Source organism: Malania oleifera, chromosome 11, assembly GCF_029873635.1.
Source record: "Malania oleifera isolate guangnan ecotype guangnan chromosome 11, ASM2987363v1, whole genome shotgun sequence".
In the NCBI taxonomy this organism is placed as follows: domain Eukaryota; kingdom Viridiplantae; phylum Streptophyta; class Magnoliopsida; order Santalales; family Ximeniaceae; genus Malania; species Malania oleifera.
This window is the reverse complement of record NC_080427.1, coordinates 37,359,275-37,380,415: the sequence shown is the minus strand read 5'-3', so window position 1 is coordinate 37,380,415 and position 21,141 is coordinate 37,359,275. Positions and strand designations below refer to the sequence as shown.

The 21,141-nt window shown below is 33.7% G+C and overlaps 1 protein-coding gene and 1 long non-coding RNA gene across 2 annotated transcripts in view; one reads left to right on the top strand and one right to left on the bottom strand.

Annotated features, from left to right (window-relative positions):
* LOC131167357 (uncharacterized) overlaps positions 1–13,887 on the top strand; it is a 32,238-nt gene extending 18,351 nt beyond the window's left edge. The window contains exon 5 of the long non-coding RNA XR_009140107.1: positions 13,420–13,887. This is a non-coding gene — a long non-coding RNA (uncharacterized LOC131167357). The remainder of the gene's footprint in view (positions 1–13,419) is intronic.
* A 1,308-nt stretch (positions 13,888–15,195) lies between these two features.
* Positions 15,196–16,049, bottom strand: LOC131167356 (uncharacterized). Its single transcript, XM_058126134.1, has one exon. It carries the CDS (start codon positions 15,924–15,926, stop codon positions 15,591–15,593), a length of 336 nt encoding a protein of 111 aa, XP_057982117.1. The 5' UTR covers positions 15,927–16,049; the 3' UTR covers positions 15,196–15,590.
* Positions 16,050–21,141: the final 5,092 nt, after the last annotated feature.

Here is a 21,141-nt window from a genome sequence, read left to right as displayed (position 1 = left end):
TATGGAAATTTGTAGCTGTAGGCACGCAAGTAAAGTTGAAGGAGACTGGAATTCATTATATAAGATCTCATCTTGCTGTTTTCTAGGGAGGCATTTTCAATGTTGCAGATATAATCTGGAGGTGTGCTACACAATTGAGATAGAGGAAGGTTCATTGGTTTCTATTTGGAATGATTGTTTGGGTGGTCCTCATCCTTCCCAGTTCTCCCTCATATTTGGTTTGCCTACCAATTTGGAGGCAAGGTCGATGACATACTCCTTTACTAGTAAGGGAGAAGTCAATTAATTATTGTAATCTTACTTTTTATATGATTCTTAACTGAGGGAAGAAGAGGAGGCTGTGAGGCTTCTCCAATGCTTTATGCTGTTGTGATAGTGCCAAATTGAAGCAAAAAAATGTTATGATCCTTAAATTGAAGCTCTAGAGAGTTTTTTTTGTTAGGTCTTTTTAAATGGGGTTGGTTGACAAAGGTAGTATTATTTTTTTGGCTTTGGAGCTTGAATGCCTTGGGTAGACTGGTTTGCTGAAGAATATATTCTGGACCCTAATTGCTGTTATATACTTTTTTATGCAATTTTTGTAATTAAATAAAAAGTAAGATCCCAATCTGACATTTGTGTGTATAAAAAATTATTTGAGAAATGTTTGAAATTAGAATGTATTTTAAAATAGTTCAAAGAGGAGCTATGCACTTAGCTCTTAAACATTGGGTTTGTTGCAATGGGTTATGAGTGCAACTAATGGGAAGATTGTTTTGATAAAGAAAGAAAAACTAAAAGCCAAATTGGGCAGCCTTAGAATGCAGATGATTTGACACTATAATTTTACGTCTATACTAGCATGTTGTGGTTTGGGAAATTATCATTGACCTAAAATTAGTTATGGAAGAAATTTCAACAATTAACTTCTTCCTAAAGTGAGAGGTTCAAAATTAATTTCTATCTCCAACAATGTGATTTCGAATTAACCAAGTGGTTGATTTTTATTCAAAAATTAACTCTACATCACAAGATCACTTTTAATTGAAAGCTATATTGAAAAGACATGTGTGAGTTGAGTAAATTATGTTGTTTAGTAATTATGACAAGAAGTTTGGGGGCAGAGGGGGGGGGGGGGGAGCATGTGAATTGAATAGAGATGGGGCGGCTGGAGATTAGGCAAAATTTCTTATTTGAAAGATTGTAACCACAAAGAGATCGCTATTAATATTGTGGAATGATAGGGTTTAAATGGGATGGAGATGAGGCATATTGCAAGGAATATGTTTGCAAATTGAAGGCAAATATTATACATTTTAAAGAATCTAAATTTATTTTGTCAATAAGGCTATTATTGGTGGTATTTGGGATTCTTTTGGTGTGGAGTGGATTTTTTGTCAAGCCAAAGGCACCATGGGGGAGTATTATTTTCTAATGATGAGTAAAGATGTCGTTGGTTAGGTTGATGATTTAATGACTAATATCCAGTTTCAAGTTTTTTTAAAAATTGACCTGATAATTGTGAATATATTTTCTGTTTTGGCAGTCTTGGGACAAATGGCAATGCAGATTATTGGTGACATTTAATTGATTGCGTGCCGGGGAGTCCTATGCCCCTTCTCATGATTCGAGTTACCTAAAAATAAGATGGTAATATTTTGTGGGCATACTAGGCTCCTAGAAATCCTAAAATACCCGTCTTGTTCAATTTACCTGAATGAACCAAACGTGAGCATCAAGTATTCCCAACTAACATTCCTGGAGATTCTCTAAAGTTCTGTGAACTAAATGACTGGTTAGTATCTTCCTCTATGACGCTCGTCTCAGATATTTGAGAACAAAATCATAATTTACTATTGACAGTAGATGTTTCTGATGGTCTAGTAATTCAGAAGAGTCTAGATTATCTAGGGTGAATGTATTATTGGTGACATTTAATTGGAAGATCATTATCTGAAGGTCAAACATAGCCTACTGAGAATTTTATCAAATCATTGTTCTATATTGTTGGATGGAGAAGGTATTAGCTTATGCAAGGGCCCTTTTTGGTTTGATGATAATATAATGGCTGAAAGGAGCAGCTTCCAAGCTCTCATGGGAGAATTTTGGGGATCATCTCAGTGGTAGGGTAATCCTAGTTATACACTTGCGAATAAGCTAAAGGAGAGTAACAAATCTGAAACATGGAAGGTCTTGTTTGATTTGAACATAGGAAAGAAAGTAATTCCAGAAATGTTATTTGAGCTTGATGGAAAGTAAGTGGAGGATGGGCTATGAGCAGAAACAATTTGCAGAATGAATGGAAAATCTGGTTTGAATACTGTGATGGGAAAAAAAGATATTTCATTGAGAAAAAATCAAAGGAGATCCGGCTGAAATTTGGGCATGAACCAATTGAGGCTAATAGGAAGCAAAGGAGGTTGTTCTCGGGATTGTTTTATATTCTGGACCAGTGAGCAACCCTTTAAATCCATTGGCTGGTCGAACCAATTGGACCACTGAATCAAACTGGTGGTCGGATTGGTGATATTATGGTTATGTATATAGAATGATGAAATGATGATGATTGTTACCATCAAAAGCCAAACAAATATTAAATAATAATGAGAGAGGAATTGGTTAATTCATAAATATTGAGGAAGAGAGAAAGGGGTTTGATTCAATTTAAAATTAATATAAGGTAAAAGAGTTCAAAATTTGACTAAATCTGTAAAATTTGATCAAATTTAGAATTTATTTTTTATATACTTGTGCCTAGGTTTAAATATATCCATGTATATGGATGTGCAATAGCAAATTTGAGATGATGTGAATGAAAGGAGGCTGACACAGAGGAAAAGAATGTTAAGTCCTCAGAAATGGAAAACAATTTGCCGATTAAATGTAAAAGTTAATTTGCATTCTGTAATGGAAAACTAAAATATTTCATGGGGACAAAAATTGAATGAGAGATTTGGCTGAAATCTGGTATAGACACAAATTTTCTCTGTAAGATGGCTCCAGCATACAGGTAATGATATTTATGGGATCTCTGTTAGCAATGTGTTTTATGAAGATGAAGGTAAGATAAAGAAAGCAAGGGCGGAGTCATATGACATTTTTTATTCAAACGATGGAGTTCTGGTGGAGTTAAAATCACAACTTAAAAGACTGAACGATCATGGAAGGAGTGCTTGGAAATATCATTTGTGGAAGCGAGGTTGTTCAGGCCAATAGATGATTGAATAAATCATCTGGTGCAAACTGATTTACTTTGATCTTTTTCATCAACTTTGGAATGTATTTAAAAACGAAGTAATGGTAGTAATTAATGAATTCTGTTTTTTGAGGAAGAACTTGAGAAAGGCCTAAGCCTTATAGTTTTAACTCTTAGTTCCAAAGTCTAAATGCCTGCAGCCCCAACTCTTATTAACAGTTTTTAGAAGATTGTCCAAGGTTCTGACAGTTGTGTATAAGTGCGTTATTGAATGATGATCAATACTTAGGGGGAGGCAGAATTCTGATGCATTGCAGTTTGTCATGTATATATATCATGTAAACTAGACATTAGGAAGTCATAGAAGATGTTCACTTTTATTGTTTTTTTTTTTTTTTTTCCCGAATTATTTGTTGGAGATGATTGGCTTTGGATGTAATGTGAAGGAGTTGTTTGCAATTGATGTATAGGTCTTGTATCGTGCCTTATTTTTATTACTCAGTTTAATATGCAAAGTGGAAATGGAAGTGGGATTTTGTCCTGTTTACTTCTTTGGCAGCGTGGTGATAATGAGCTATTTTGTATGAATTTGAAATGAGAAGCTAGAAGCCTAAAATGGGTGAGGAATTTGTTACATTTTGAAGCACTCTTGGGTCTTAAGTTGCATCTGGCCAACAGTGAACAAATACCTGCTGGGAATCTACAGAATGTAGATTTGCTGGCTAATATATTTGGTTGGGTAACATACATAGGATTGCCAGTGAGGAGCTAGAATCAAATGTTGGTTGTTTTTGAAATTTTGTGATAGACAACTGTGACGGGGATCTTAATTTTTTAGGGCTTTAAGTTTGGTAAAAGCTTTTTTTAAAACAATGTTATATTTATTTTTATGTCACAAAGGGGAGCTTAGGCGCAACGGTAAGGTTGTCGTCGTGTGGCCTGGAGGTCACAGGTTCGAGGTATGGAAACAGTCTCTTGCAAAAATGCAAGGTAAGGTTGCGTACTATAGACCCATTGTGGTCCGCCCCTTCCCCGGACCCCGCATACGCGGGAGCTTTGTGTCCCAGGCTGCCCTTTATATTTAGTTTTATGTCATGTGACTATTCCAGCATCTGATGGGTTGTAATTGAAAATTTTAGGAGGGAATTTTTTTTTATATGGCAATGGCAAGTTGACAGTACTGTGGGGATTGAACACGTGGGATTAGGCATAAAATCATCATATTTGACAAATAATTGAAGCTTTATTAGGAAGTGATTTTGGTCGTTTTGGAGCTTTGGAGTGGATGTGGAGTCTTTATGGAAATTTGTAGCTGTAGGCATGCATAGTAAAGGTGAAGGAGGCTGGAATTTGTTATATAAGATCTCATCTTGCCCTTTTTTTGGGAGGCATTTTGAATGTTGCAGATATAATCAGGGGGTGTGCTACACAATAGAGATTGAGGAAGGTTCATTGGTTTCTTTTTGGAATGATTGTTGGTGTGGTTCTCATCCTTCCCAGTTCCCTCTCTTATTTGGTTTGCCTACCAATTTGGAGGCAAGATCGATGACATCCTACTATACTAGTATGGGAGAAGTCAATTAATTGTTGAAATCCTACTTCTTATTTGATTCTAAACTGAGGGAAGAAGAGGGGGCTGTGAGGCTTCTCCCATGCTTTATGCTGTTGTGATAGTGCCAAATTGAAGCAACAAGATGTTATGGTCCGTAAATTGAAGCTCTAGAAAGTTTTTTCGGTTAGCTCTTTTTATGTAGAGTTGGTTGACAAAGGTGATATTATTTTTTTGGCGCGGGGGCTTGAATGCCTTGGATAGACTGGTTTGCCAAAGAATATGTTCCATCTGGACCATTATTGCTGTTATTTTTTCTTTGCAATTTTTTGGTAATAAAATAAAATTCTGATCCCAATATGACAGTTGTGTGTATAAAACAGCATTTGAGAAGTGTTTTGAAGTGGAACTGTATAACATTATTTTTTTGGAACAGGATAATCTAAATAAAAAATTTATGTTGAAACTTAGTATGAAAGATTCATGACTCGTGCCGTAAACCTGATCAGGTCTAATAAGCGAGGCTTATTTTTTGCGTTGTAAAAAATAATTGTTAGAGAAGAAAATGCTGTTGGATATTAAAGTGATGGAAATGTGATTTTAAATGATCAATAGTGAGAAAAATTATGTCTGTGATGGAGTATTAATTTTTGTAATTCTTTTTTCCTCTTAACTCATTTAAGGATTTAGTGGAGCTGCAACCTTATTTTATATTAAAAAATTTTTAAAAATTATAATATGCACGTCAATAAAATTTTGACTTTTTATTTTCTATTTTCCAAACACAAATACACCTGGGAGACAAATAGGATGCACTTAACTAGAATCTTCTAGAACTGATTGCTTTATGGGATTAGTGGAGAACATGTATGCTATGGACCCCCAACGGTTAGCAAAACTCTAAAGTGACCCCCTAATGAAAATGAACATTTGGTAGCACAACAATTTTGGATTGAATCAATTTCTTCCGTCTCTTTATCCAACTTAGTTCATTTTATCGAGTGTTATCAAATAAACACACCTAGGAGACAAATTGGATGCACTTGACTAGAATCTTCTAGAACTGGTTACTTTATAGGGTTTAGTGGAGAACATGTATGCCATGGACTCCCAAGGGGTAGTATATAACTCAAAGTGATCCACCGATGAAATTGAGCATTTGGGACTACAAAAATTTTGGATTGAATCGATATCTTTTGTCTCTTGTTCTTAGCTGATTTTATCGACTGGTATCGCACAAATACATTAGACACCTAAGAGACAAATTGGATGCACCTGACTAGAAATTTTGGATTGAATCGATATCTTCTTTCTCTTTCTCATACCTAGTTCGTTTTATATCGGTGGGTATTGTTTTTGCATTTGATTAAAGGAGAATTACAATTCTTACAAACTGGTCATCCATGGTGTCTTTTCCTAAAGAAAAGAACAGCAGGCTCGAAGTATCCATTTTTTAAAACAAAGTAAAAGTGCATGCACAGACGCACAAGCTTTTAGGATTGTTAGTTATTTTTTGTCGGAATTTAATGTCCGTATGACTCGTTCGTCAGAGTTGTGATTCTCCTTTGATAGCATGGAAATGGTAGCAGTCAATATGAGGATCTTCATGTGTCTCAGTTTGAGAAGGAGACATTTGAATTGATTTGCGGCTGCTATGGTGATAGTGAGCTCTCTATCTGGTTGTAAGATTTGAAATAGCAACCCAAAGTTTAGGATTTAGGGACTTTTATTTTATTTATTTATTTATTTTTTATGTTTAATTTGTGACTGTTATTCCTAGTTATTTGTTGTCTTGTTCATGAGATTGAGAGATTTGATGAGTTGGGAGTTTCTGAGTCATGGGCTTTCAGCTGATTCGTGCACCCCAGCATGTCCACTAAGAGATTTAATGGGGAAATTTATTGCATGCTGTTCAGATTTGATCTTTATGGTGCTGTATAGGAAGCTGTAGATTTTATATTGTTATTGAGGAATTTCAGCGTATTTTTTCCTTTCTTTTTCTGTCAATGCATTTAGCTGTGCATGCAATGTAAGTGATTTAACACAAGCTTTGTAGTTCTTTTGCATGAGCATAGAGGAAAATGCATCAAAGAATAATGGATTTTACCTATGGAAAAAGGTTGATGAGATTTTGCGACAAAAAAATTTAGTCAAGGAGAATGGGTGTGGAGCTTTGTGCACCGGGCTGCCCTTTTTAGAATGTGTGTGGGGCTGGGATAATAGCAATAACCTATAATGTTAAGTGTTGATATATAGTAGAAATGTGAATATAAAAAATAATGCGAGTTATATAAGAACAGGATCAATCAATGTTGGTGAAATTCAGTGAATGTTGAAGTGTTGATTTATAACAGGATCATCTAATTACAAAATTATGTGTGAAGCTCAGTATGAAAGATTCGCGACTCATGTGGCCTAAAGCAGAGCAGGTCTAATAACCTGGGCAGTTATAAAAATAATAGTTAGAGAAGAAAATATTGTTGGATATTAAAGCAAAACAAATGTGATTTTACATGATATAATGGGAAAAAAAATTATGTCTAAGGTGGATTATTTATTTTTTAGTTCTTTTTTCAATTTTAATCTCATTTACTGCATTAGTGGAGCTACAACCTTATTTGTATATTAAAAAATAAAAATAATTATAATACGCACCTTAATAAAATTTAAACTTTTTATTTTCTCTTTGCCAAATGCGAACATACCTTGGGGAAAAATTGGATGCACTTGACCAAAATCTTCTAGAATTGGTTACTTTATAGGGTTAGCGAAGAGCATGTGTACCATGGACTGCTAGGGATTAGTATAAAACTCAAAATGATCCTCAATGGAATTGAGCATTTGGAGCACAAAAATTTTGGATTGAATCAATCTCTTATGTCTCTTTCTCCTACTTAGTTTGTTTTACGGATTGGTATCACACAAACACACCTAAGACACAAATTGGATGCTCTTGACTATAATCTTCTAGAACTGGTTACTTTATAGGGTTAGTGGAGAACATGTATACCATGGAGTCCCAGGGGTTAGTATAAAACTCAAAAAGTGGTCAGCTAACCATTGGGAGCACAAAAATTTTGGAGTAAACAATGTCTTCCATCTCTCTCCTACTTTGTTTCTTCAACTGGTATCACAGACACACCAAGGAGACAAATTGGATGCGCTTGACTAGAATCTTTTAGAAAAAGAGAGAGAAAGGGGGAGAGGGGGGGGGGGGGGGGGGAGGCCGTTGCACAAAGCTCCCATATATGTGGGATCCGAGGAAGGGGAGGACCACAATGGGTCTATAGTACGCAGCCTTACCTTGCATTTTTGTGAGAGGCTGTTTTCACGCCTCAAACCCCTGACCTCCAGGTCACACAGTGACAACTATACTATTGTGCCTAGGCTTCCCTTCACTAGAATCTTCTAGAACTGTTACTTTATTAAGGTTAGTGGAGAACATGTATACCATGGGCTTCCAAGGGTTAGTATAAAACTCCAAGTGACCCAATTTCATTATTGAGCATTTAGGAGCACAAAAATTTTTGATTGAATGATTCTTTTCTTTCTCTTTCTTTTTGGTTGATAAATTTTGCATTTGATTAAAAGAGAATTACAATTTTGACAAACAGGTCTTCCATGCATCTTTGAACGAAAAGAACTCAAGCAGGCTCACATTAGCCAATTTTTTAAAATGTATAAAAAGCACACATATACGCACAAGCTTTTAGGGTTTTTTTTTTTGGTTGGACTTCAGTGTCCATATGATTTGTTTGTCAAGGTTGTGATTCTTCTATGATAGCGCGGAAATGATAGCAGTTCGATAAGAGGATTTTTTTTCATGCGTCTCGGTTGGAGAATGAGACATTTGAATTATTCAGCGACAGTGACAGTGATGGCGAGCTCTCTCCTTGGTTGTAAGATTTGAAACAGCAACCTTAGGGGTATGATTTTAGGTTTTTTGGTTTTTTTTTTTTTTTTTGGCTTGATTTGCAGCTTTCTTTTATTCCTAATTGTTTGTTGATATCATGACTCATGAGTTTGAGAGATTTGATGAGTTGGGAGTTTCTGAATCACGGGCATCAACTGATTCGTGCGCCCCAGCATTGGCAGTAAGAGATTTAATTGGAAAGTTTATTGCATTCTGTTCAGATCTTATCTTTATGATGTGGTAAAAGTAGTCATAGTTTTTACCCTTGTTATTGAGGAGTTGCTTTCATCTGCAGATCTTTTTTTTTTCTTTTTCTGTCAATACATTACTCCAAAGAATAATGGATTTTCATCCATGGTAAAAATTGACTAGCTTTGCGACAAAAATTTAGTCAAGGAGAATGGGTGGGAAGCTGGGATAATAGCTATAACCTATAATGTTTGGAACTGTTGATATAGTAGTTTGCAAAAAATGTTGAGGTTATTTTTTAACAGAATTCAGACGACATGTACAAAAGAAATGTGATTATCAACGAATAATGTTGATACAAATTCAGTGAATGTTAAGTGCTGATATAAGCATTATCTTTTTGGAACAGGTTCATCTAAATGCAAATTTATGTACAACACTTGGTATGAAAGAGTCACTAGTCATGTGGCCTAAACACAGTGGGTCTAATAACCTGGGTTTCTTTTTTGCAGTTATAAAAAAAAAAAATAGTTGTTGAAAAAATTAGCGTGGATACTAAAGCAAAAGAAAAATGATTTTAAATGATCAATTGTGAAAAAAATTTGTCTATGGTGGAGTTTTAGTTTTTTTCCGTTTTAAATTTATTTAGAGGTTTTGTGGGGCTGCCACCCTATTTTAGTATTTTATATAAAATAAAAAAATTTACACCATGTATATCAATAAAATTGTAACTTTTTATTTTCTATATGCCAAACACAAGCATGGCCTTAGAAACAAATTGAACTCACTTGACTAGACTCTTCTAGAACTAGTTACTTTATAGGGCTAATGGAAAACATGTATAACGTGGACCCCCAAGGGTTAGTATAAAACTCAAAAATTCTCAAAGTGATCACTGATCCAATTGAGCAGTTAAGAGCAAAAATTTTGGATCTAATTTGATCTCATCCATCTCTTTCTCCTAGCTCCTACTTAGGTGCAATGAACAGCTCACTTTATCAACTGGTATCGTTTTTGCATTTGATTAGAAGGAGAATTACAATTATGATAAACAAGAAGTCCTTGGCATTTTCCCTGGACAGAAAGAAACCAAGAAGGCTCCAGGTAGCCATTTTTAAAAACAAGAAAAAGCGCACATAGAGACACTAACTTGTGGTGTTTGTTATTTCTTGTTGGCAGCCGGTGTCCGTGTGACTTGTTTGTTAGGGTTGTGGTTCTCCTTTGGTAACGTGGGAATGATAGCAGCTGATAAGAGGATTTTTCTTGTATCTAGGTTTTAGAACAACACATTTGAAATGATTGGTGACAGTGACAGTGACGGGGCTCTCTCCCTCTCTCTCTGGCTGCAAGATATGAAATAACAACCCTAAGGTTAGGGTTTTGGGGTTTTACAATAACAACAACAAAACCAAACCTTAAGTCCCACTAAAAGGGCATCAAGGGGATGCCAAACTGTAGTACAAGAAATCAATCACCCTGTTGGGTGTGACAAATCAAAAATCATATTAAACTTATTTGCAACAAGTCCGCTATGCCAACTAGTAACCACTGTAAACCACTTCTCTTTGCTGAATTGAAGTGTCGAGATTGAATTTTTGAAAACCTTTCTGTTCCTCTCTTTCCAAGCACACCAAAAAATTGCAAGAGGAATGAGACATTAAGCTTTCCTCTTTTCCTTTTTGCCTTGATCGCTCTCCAGGCTCAGAGTTCCCCTCCCGCAGATTTAGCAGAAACCAGCTTTGTCCAATAAGGGACAAAGCCACATTCCAAAGATTTCTAGTCCAGGGGCAGTGGTGAAGGGTACGGGCAACTGATTAAGCCTCAACCACACAAAGGGCGAATCTGTTGGCAATGGAGAACTCACTTATCTGCAAGTTGTCCAGGATCAAGATCTTACCATGAGCTGTTTCCCAGGTAAAAAAAGTAACCTTATTTGGGGCAGCTGCTTTCCATAATTCAGACCAAGGGGAGTGGATGTTGATTGATTTCCGGATAAAAAGTTTCTTGTAAAAGGATCTGACTGTGAAGGCCCCCTTCTTGTCCAAGGACCAAACAGGGAGTTCATGAGTGTTTCGGGGCTAGATTTTGTAAAAATGACATTGATGAGTTGAGAGTTTCTGAATTGTTGATATCATGTGATTCACAGATTCAATTCTAGAATTTCTAAATCGTTGGCATTGAGCCAATTCGTCCACCCAGCTTGCATGGTAAGAGATTTAGTGGGGAAGTTTGTTGTATGCTCTTCAGATCTAATCTTTATGGTGTGACAAAGGAAGCTATAGTTTTTATTTCGGTTATTAAGGAATTGCTTTCATCCTCATATTTTTCTTTTATTTTCTGTCAATGCATTTAGCCCTGTATGCATGGTAATCAATCTTATGCAGGCCGTCTAGTTCTTTTGCATGAAAATAGAAAAAAAATTACATTGAAGTCTGATGGATTTTTACTCATAAAAAAGGAGAATGAGTGTGAAGCTGGGATAATAGCTATGACCTATAACATTAAGGAAGTGTTGATATATTGGTTGCAAATAAGGTGATGTGGAAACAGGATTCAGAATTGGGTGCTTAAGGTGAAGATAAGATGTTTCAGCATGCAAGTTGAATAATATAGGGGTTTGTTATATTTTCAAAAGTTCTAGAAACTAAAAGCATGAACACAACACCAGAATTAGAAACTAAAAATTGAAAACTGGAACTGACGACCAGTTTGGTAATGTTGTTTCTAATACTAAAACAAAAGCTAAAATTTTGACTGCATGCGTGTTCATTTATTCTCTGGATCAAATAATAGTTACTTATCATACCACCCTTAAACCACTGTCAAATTCGGCTTGACATTTGATTTAGGGACACTTACACCCCTAAAAAATTTTGTCTTTTTGCAAATACGAGGGGAGGTTAGTGTCTTTTTGGCAAACCTCAAGAGAGGTTTGTAGAAATTTTGAAATCTTAGGAGAGGTCCTTTAGGTTTTTGAAACATCAAGAGAGGTTAGTGTCTTTTGCCCTAAAATAAAAAATAAGATCCCAATCTGACATTTGTGTGTATAAAACAGCATTTGAGAACTGTTTGAAATTAGAACTATAGTGTAAATATTGGACATGTCTTAAGGAGTGCTAGACGTATGTTCTACATGTTTGAGACTAACAAGACTGGTAGACAACTTTTCTATCAAGTGTTTATGCTAACTAGGAGACCAATTAGAAAGTTTGTCCACATATAATGTGATGGAAATTTTCAAATCAGGTAATAAGATGCATTAAGAAAGTTAATTTTGCAGTATATTTGAGTCCATTTGATTGCCATTTGATTGTTCAAATCTGAATTGACTATTTATGATTGTTTTGATTATTTTTTAAAGTTGATGCTTTATATGTAACTGTCTCAGACAAGTGGTCAACTAACATAAACCAGTAGTTTTGATTCCGAAGGCGGAAAACTTGAGTATAAGAATTTGAAGTTCTTATTGCAAAATAGTGCAAGGAGAAATAGTGGAGGTGAATATGGATCGTTATTGACTTGTTCAATGTCAAAGGAATGACAAATTTTTTAAATTAAATTTGAAATAAGGTTCTAATAGCATTCTGAAGTAAAAATGACTTTTATATTGGACATGGCTGTGTTTGTTGGTGTTACCATGCTAAAGGAAAGCTAATATGAACACTTCTGGAAGGAATTTGTCTGCATGTATATATCATTGTGTAATGGATGGTTACTATTCAAGCTAAAATTATAAGTCGTGAAAGGAATACAGATATAGAAACAGGTTCAACTATAAAGGCATCTTTATAATTGCATGATGGTTATGATAAATTGAATGGAGGGAAAGAATGGAGTGAAAGTCTGGGAAATTTTCTGAATAACTTATGGTGAGTAAGATGTAGAGTATAGCGCATGAAAGGAATATTGATATGGAAACATGTTGAACTGCAGGGCAACTTTATAATTCCATGGTGGTTCTTATAAATTGAGTGGAGGGAAAGAATGGAGCAGAAGTCTAGAAAATTTTCCTTATAGCCTTTATCTTATGGTGGGTAAGTGCATGACTGTAATTTGTAGATATGATGTAGAGAGACACGTAGAAATGCAATGCGAATGCTGAACAATGTTTATGAAAACACAACTTTGATCTTATTTATTTATTTTGTTTAGTGGCATTGTCATAATGTCAAAATAACTTGATCTTTGGCAAGCATGTTTTTGTATTTGAGAGATAAAACTTCAGCTCTTCGGCATTAATTATTCTAGTATAATACCACATATGGCACTCTCAGGTTTATGTTTCCTCGACAAATCATTTGTCATTTTTTAATTTTTTTTTTCCTGGGTCAACAATCTGTCTTTTGAATTTTGGATTTCTGTGGTGACAGTTATGGTTGTACTGTGGATGGTGAACCTGTTGTAGGTTTCAATATCTCTGCATTTACCCAATGTGTGGTTGGAATGAAATGGGTTGAAAGTAGATTGGAATAAAAAATGATATGGCAAACACATAATTCTATACAAGCGAATTTCATTCCATTCATGCATACCAAGTAACTTATTGATGTACCCATCGTTGCTTTCAATTAATGTGTTTCCTTTCTGTTTCAGTCAACATTCCCCTATATGTATGATGTACAGATGAAGCAAGACAGTGTTGAAACTCTTATTGAAACAGAAAAAAAAAAGAGAGATATTAGTTGATGGAAACTTAATTTCGGGTGAAGGTACACCCCCCATCTTCGTTCAAGAGGGAGGTCAGAGGAGTCAGAACTGGAATGGAAGCTCTAATGGAGTTTAAAACCCAGTGTATTTCTTTGGCTCTAGTTCAGCTCATGTTGATGGGCTTACGCCGATGACAAATGATTAGGTTAGGCTATTTAATCATACCAAACATGAGTTCAAAATCACATGGGCCTAGAAATTTCCAAGGCTGAATCTTTAGTGGATTTTTGTTTGTTTGGGAAGAAGTGTACTGAAATAGTAATGCAGTCGAGCATAATTATTGTAGATAAACAATTAAAATTCCTCAGATGCGAGTTATCCATTTCAAGTAAACTATTCATAATTCTGTGAAAATTATTTGTGATTCAAAGCTTTGTGTATCTGCCTGTAATTCGATGGTACCCAAAACTGATAACGAGTTTTTCTGTGGAAAGTCTCCAGTTTATCTTGTACCATGAAATGGTAGTATTGACCACTTTCATGCATATATAATAGGGTCTATCATTTTATGTGCAATTATATAGTAAACATAAATTCATGTAGTTTGATCGAAAATATTTTTTAAAAAAATTATGGTACTACTTAAAGTAGTTGACCTTTGTTTAGCAAAAAAAATTACTTGCAAGGTATTGTCATCCACTCAGAATTTGGTATGTACCCTGCATGACAATATGAAATTTAACAGTGATATATGGTATTTATTCTTGTGACTTGGTGGTGATGGGTGTGTTGAAGTGCTATTCCAACTAGGCACAAAAATGAACCCATCACCATATGCCTAGTTGAGATGGCCCATGACACGGTAGTTGGTCGAACAACTTCAAATCGTACAAGAAAGAGCACACTTGCACATGCACACATATGTAGTCACTCATAAACATATCTCTTTCTCAAAAGTCTGGATAGCATCGGTAGCATATCCATCTTTTATTATGTTTGATTTGCAGATGAAATAGAAGCATGAAGGAATGCAATGAAAATTTAAATGGAGATTATATGACGAGATCAAGTTATAAATTTAATTCTTTTTTCTTTTATTTTATTCTATTTCTACCTGCCATAGGTGCCAGGGAAAAGAAACTGAAATGTGTCGGTGTGTTATGCCTTGATGAGCCAGCCACGTACATAATAGGTAAAAATGAAATATTCAAGAAGGTACATATTTCTCTGCTGGCTCTTTTTATGAAGCTAGTAGCTTTGAGCGGGAAGCAAGGGGATGAAAAAGGAAAAGAAACCCTAGGCTTGGCTTGGTTTGGTTTCAATGTCATTTTGTCATCATTTGCAGTCTATAGCTGTCGCAAAATACAAGAGCTGTAAAGCGGTGGTGCCTGCTTCTCTTTGGACGGTGTGGGATCCTCATCCTCCACATGTGAAGCAATCCATCATCACTTGGACATGCCTCCAAATGCACTTTTACCGTTGTACTTGTACTTACTAACCGTTGCCATGAAATAATTACAGAACCCTCAAAATCAAACTTTGAAATTAAAATAGCATATCCATTGGAAAATCAACCGATGGAGCTATAGAGTAAAGGCAATTTGAAATTTCTTATCCAACCCACTAAGTTTTTGACATTGTCTTAGGTGGACTGAGCATTAAATTTATTCATCTCATTCAAAACTAGGACAGTTAAATGATTAGAACATAAGATGCCTCTTATAAAGTAACATATTGTAATAATTCTATTATGATTCTATTATGATCAAGTTCGGGCATTTGCTTATTTTCAAAAAATATGACATTCATAACATCTCATTCTCGTACTTGTTTTGGAGTACCGCAATGACACCAGGAAATATGAATATTAACATATTACATCACTACATGATTCCAAAACAAAGAAGAAGAAGAGAAGAAGAAGAGTTTAACATACATAACAAAAAAAGAATTGAACTAGAAAAGGGGAATCAATGCATTTGCTAATCTGAAAAAGCAAAGCTAAGACACATTAGCAACAGACAACAATGAAGAGACAGCTAATTATACTACTTTCACTGGCCCTTTAACCATACAGTGCTGCACCGAAAGTGCTCCCTTTTACCCTTTTCATGCTTTCATTTCTTTGCTTCCTCTGTACTCGCCGGCTTCCCTTCCTCCGGTGGCGCTGCCGCCTGAACACCGCCATCAATGCAGCTCCTACACTTCTTCTCTATCCATCCTTCTATGTCATTCTCCCCGTTTCTGCCAAAATGCCGCCCCCCGCATATCCGGGCAATGATCCCAGCTATGACCCCGGCGATCGTGATCACTGCCAACACCACCACGAGTGTCTCGATGGACCGGCGCTGGCAGTGGCCCGGGGGCGGCGGAGCCACCACTGCTGGGGGTGGCTGATACTGATAGTTCAGCCTGCTCACCCCTTTACCCATAGTACCCATGAACAAAACCATGAGAGAGAGAGAGAGAGAGAGAGAGAGAGAGAGAGAGTGGTGGAGGGAGCTAGAAATGAAACAGGATAGAGAGAATTTGAAAACAGTGTGGCTCTTTTTGGTTCTTTACTTTTGGGGACTTTGGAATTGGATATTCAGTGTTGGCGTGATTGTTTCCTTTTAAATCTTTTTTGTTTGCCTTTTTCTATGTGTATGTATGAGTGTACGTATAGTTTAGATTGAATTTCTGTATACTCACAGAAAGAAAGCTTTGAATTTCTACTAAAACTTCCAAAGGCTACACTCTGTTTGTGTCAGTGTCTGAAAACCCCAAGTGGAAAAAAAATATTTGGATTTTACTTCCCAAGTTATCACGTGCACGTTGGTGAATCCCCTCCCCATCGTCTTGTATGATTTTTTTATTTTTTTTTTCATTTCTTGGAGACAAGTTTATCTCAAGAATTTAAATATTTCTCTTAAATTGTGTTTTAAAGTATGAATTTCGAGTTTGAATTTGAATATAGGTAAATTTTAATAAATTTTTTTAAAGCAATGCTAAAAAATGGCAAACCCACATGTCAACAACGGGTTGGATGACAGTATGGGCCCCACTAATTTCATTTGAGACATGGGCCCGTGTTGTTTGATCTTTCTCAATTTTTATGGCAAGTTTATCTCAAGAATTATGTTTGAGAGTATGAATTTCGAGTTATGAATTTGAATTTATGTGAATTTAAATAAATTTTAATAAAATTTTTTAAAGGAATGCTAAAGAATGGAATAGGCCCACATGTCAACAACCGGTTGGATGACCACATGGGCCCACTAATTTCATCTGAGACATGGGCCCATGATGACACGGGCCGTGTCGATCAACCTTTTTCAATTTTATATGATATTTCATCTAAATAAACAAAAATTCAACTCCAACACTCATACCAAACACAAGATTAGTAGATTTTCTTTTTCTTATCTTGTGTTCAGGAGCATAAATTTTGTCATTTCAAATCTTATATTTGGATTTTAAGATTTGTATGAATTTGAACAAAAAATAGTAAAAAAATTTAATTTTTAAAATTTAAACCCTAAAATCTTTGCTCTAAGATGCAACAGTAATGTTTTCTCCTTTGTATGTTTTTTGTATACTCTAATACAGTTGCTCCTTTGTTGTTCAAAAACATAAATAAATAAATGCAACCTAAAACATGAAATTTGAAAATTATAATTACTAATTAAGATGTTTCCTAAGAGACTTGGTGTATGGTTAGCCTATATAGTTATTCCGAAGAAGAAAACAAGTTTTGATCAAACATTTTTATTAGACTACAATTCATTTCTTAGACTTCTAATTGCAATAGTTTGGTCCTTACCATAGATTGTGTTACACTAAGAATTTTGTCTAAGAAAAAAAAAAGTCAAAGAAAAGAAAGAAGAAAATTTATTTTTCATGTATCAAACCCGTTTAAATATAAAAATTACTCTAATATAATTAAAAATAACAAAATTAAAGGCTAATAATGTAAATATCAAATTTTTAATTATGAAAATATCTACGGACAGACACCAAAAAGTGACTTAAATATAAAACTTGCAAGCATCAAATTACGACAATTTAAACTAAGCAAAATTTCATGAACATACGATGCAATTTTTTTATGTATTTATTTTTTAGATTTTTGGGAAAGCTTTCCCATTTTGTCCCTAGTAATGGTACAAACTTCGTCCCATGCAATATCATGATATAAATTTCAGATAGCAAAATAATAACATCTAAAAGTGTGAATTTTGCAGCATAAATTCAAATTTAAATTTAAATTTGTATAGATTTTTTAAGAAATTAAATATAATTTTAAGTTGTCTTCCTTTCAATTACATCTAAATTCAAATTCATATCACCAGAATTCACCCTCTCAAAACACACTAAAATTTTAGGGGCATGATGTGTAATTTATCTTTCTAATTTCAGAGGTAACTTTCACAGTTTGCCCTTGGTGAAAGGAGAGGTAATTTTACCAGTTTGTCCCCAGTAATTTGCTGTATTAGTGGCATTGTCTCTTGAGATGCGGCTTATGTTCCTCTGTTTTCCCCTGCCTGCAATGGTGAGTAGTTGGGGTCATTTTTGTCCATTTGCGAGAAATTTTAAATTGGTAAGTAAATTCAGATGAGTGAGTTTTAATGGTGGAAGAAGCTTGAAGAAATCTTCAATGGCGACTTTTCAAAGATGAAGCTCTGACTCTACTGACCAGCCTCTGCCTGCAGGCTATGTTTGTGTTCAATGAATATTGCAGGCAGGGGAAAAATGTAAGGTAGCAAAAATACATAGTCAGTACACCATTGGCTTATAAATGAAAATAATAGGGCCCTAGAAACTTGTATCTCAGAGATATCTCGGGATTCGGAAAGGCACAAGTCCGAAATGGGCCCCACACTTGACGTCGGACTATCATAATTTTATTTTATTTAAAAAATTATTAAGTTAAGCAATCTAATCACGATATATTTTAGACAACTCATCATCTCAAAAAATGGTCAAAAAAATTGCTTGAAAAAACATGTATAAGATTTTGTTTGCGGGTTTCCAAGTTGTATAATTACCACACAACTCACACAAACAAAACTAAATATAAAAACCCATATATTTAATAAAAAGAAAACTTAACTTACTCTCACATGTGGTACGAGTTTTCGAAAAGATAGCCCTCCATACTAAAACTCATGATTAATACATTTGGTTTGCGAGATCAGTTCTCAAGTAATTAATTATGAAATATGATGCTTTTGTCATTTCATATATGACTAGTTTTCATATCAACGGGACGCAATTGTCGTGTTATATTTATTAGAAATAAAATTTCTTATAAAATATAAGAAAACAATTCTCAAGAGTCTCGTAAATTTTTATAGACATCATATTTTTGGAACGACTAGTTAAATATCTAGACATAAAATATCGCATTAAATTATACTATTATTGCATATTATTGTGATTTTTTTTATGACCTAGAATTTCAATCTGGACAAGTCCATTGAACCCATTTAGGCAGTACCAAATCGGGGGTGAAAACATTTTCATCTGTCCATCCATTGACATATTTTTGGTAATTTATTAGGTAAAATACAAATGAGAAATCGAACTTTAGATGCACACTATTATGATAATTATATAAGATGCTAAAAATAGGAAATAATAATATTATTAAGGGTATTGAAGCTCCTTTTTTCCCTTCCAAGACTTCTTATTATTATTACTTGCATATGAAAGAAGTTGGGCTGAAAAGTAATGGGTGGAAATTTTTTGGGCTGAAAAGTGGGCTGGTCTAAGCTTTGTTGGCCTTTGTCTAAAGATGCATGGGCTGGGTTGTTGAGTTGATTTCATAATGGAATAATATTTTAGTATTTAAAATGCTCTTAAATATTTGAAAAAAGACTTTTAAAAAACGCTTCCGTCACATAAAATTTAAAAATCACAAATTACTGAGTGTCACATTAGCGTGTAGGTTTATATAAAATAGAAAATTTACTAAGCAAGATAATTTAATCATTTCATATTTTATGCAACTAATCGTATTCTTTGATTTTGAATGATTTTATAAAAAATTAAATTAAGCAATTAATTTTTTTATTCAAAATCTAAAAATATGATTAGTTATCTAAAACATAATGTGGTTAGACTGTCTATTCTAATGTTTTCTCATGAAAAGTGTGAAATATAATTATATGGGTCTTGTAAAGCTTTAATAGGATCAAGTATTAACATAGCATTTTCTATAATCGGTAGATTTCAAATCTTATGTGGAAAAATTGTTTCTTCTAAATATTTTATGTATGATTATTTTTCTTCTCCTCTCCCTTATTATTGTGCAAGTGCCTCCATATTATATTCTTAAAGTGCAATTATTTGTTTGTGAAGAAAGTAAATAATAATGGTGTTGATAGTTTTATTTTAAAAGATTTATCCGATTTGAAAATAGTTATGTTCAAGGAAATTCACATGATTTAAGAATAGTAATGATGTTTAGATTTTTAAAAACTAGCATGGTTTGAGTTTCTATTTTGATATGGATTAGGACTAATTTCTTATATTTTTTTCTTACATGAATCAGAATTTGTTAATTAGTAAAAATTGTTGATATAGTTACCAGAGAAATTAATACACAAGATAATCGCAAGTTGTCATATACAACTTCAACTATTATGACACAAAATAAATTATTAATAAAATAACAATAAATTTATATATGAAAATGACTGATTATTTGACCTAAACCACCACCAATCTATCACTTAAACGAGTTGAATATGAATTATGATTTCATCCAATAATTCACCTAATCTGTCACAGATTATCCTACCTGATCTACTTTGCTAGGTCTATCTTAAAGGATCAATAGTGTTTCAAAAAAAGATTGAGGACTTAAAAGTTCTTACAAAATACTTTGATCAGTGTGTCTTAGTACTCTAGTAGGTAAGGTTTAGGCAAGCATTGTCCCACATTAAAAAAAAAAAAATGTTAATACCACCCTTCCCTAATAATTAGTGTTACAACAAAATTTTATCGAAAGATTAGGGTCTATTTAGTTATGGAAAAATATTTTTTATTTTTTATTTTGATTAGTTTTAATAAAATTATAAAAAAAAATTTACATTGATTTTTAATTTTACAAAATTTATGCGAAATTAATGAATAACAACAAACAATTTTGGTACTATTTTCTCGTGGAAATAGTTTTATTTTTTAGTCAAATAATTGCAAAATATCACCATATTTTTTTAATTTTTTAAATTTATATAGAAAAGTTGGAAGACATCTTTTCATTATTTTTCTAAATTTATAAATTTTTACTTTAAAATTTTAATTTGTACGGATTATGCATAGAGTTTATTTTAAATCAACACAAATTCAAATTCAAGTCCCAAAATCCATAATTTCAAATGTTATTTTATAAATTTTAGAAAATTAAAAAACAAATTAAATTTTTTGTAATTATTTTTAAATTTACAAATAAAGATTAAAAGAATTATTTTGCACACTTAAACAAACTTTTTATATTCTACTTTTTTAATATAAATCTTAAAATTTTTTAAAATAGCTAAATTTTTTTATAAATTTTTGAAAAATTAAAAGTTAAAAAATTAATTTTGCACTACTTAATGGACCCAAAATAAAATTAGTTTAGAAATCAATTTAAAGATCAATGTAAATAAAATTTGATTAAATAAATATGAAAATACGTAT

Excerpts from the sequence above, each read along its gene's own strand:
- LOC131167356 (XM_058126134.1), bottom strand. The coding sequence starts at position 15,926 with ATGGTTTTGTTCATGGGTACTATGGGTAAAGGGGTGAGCAGGCTGAAC.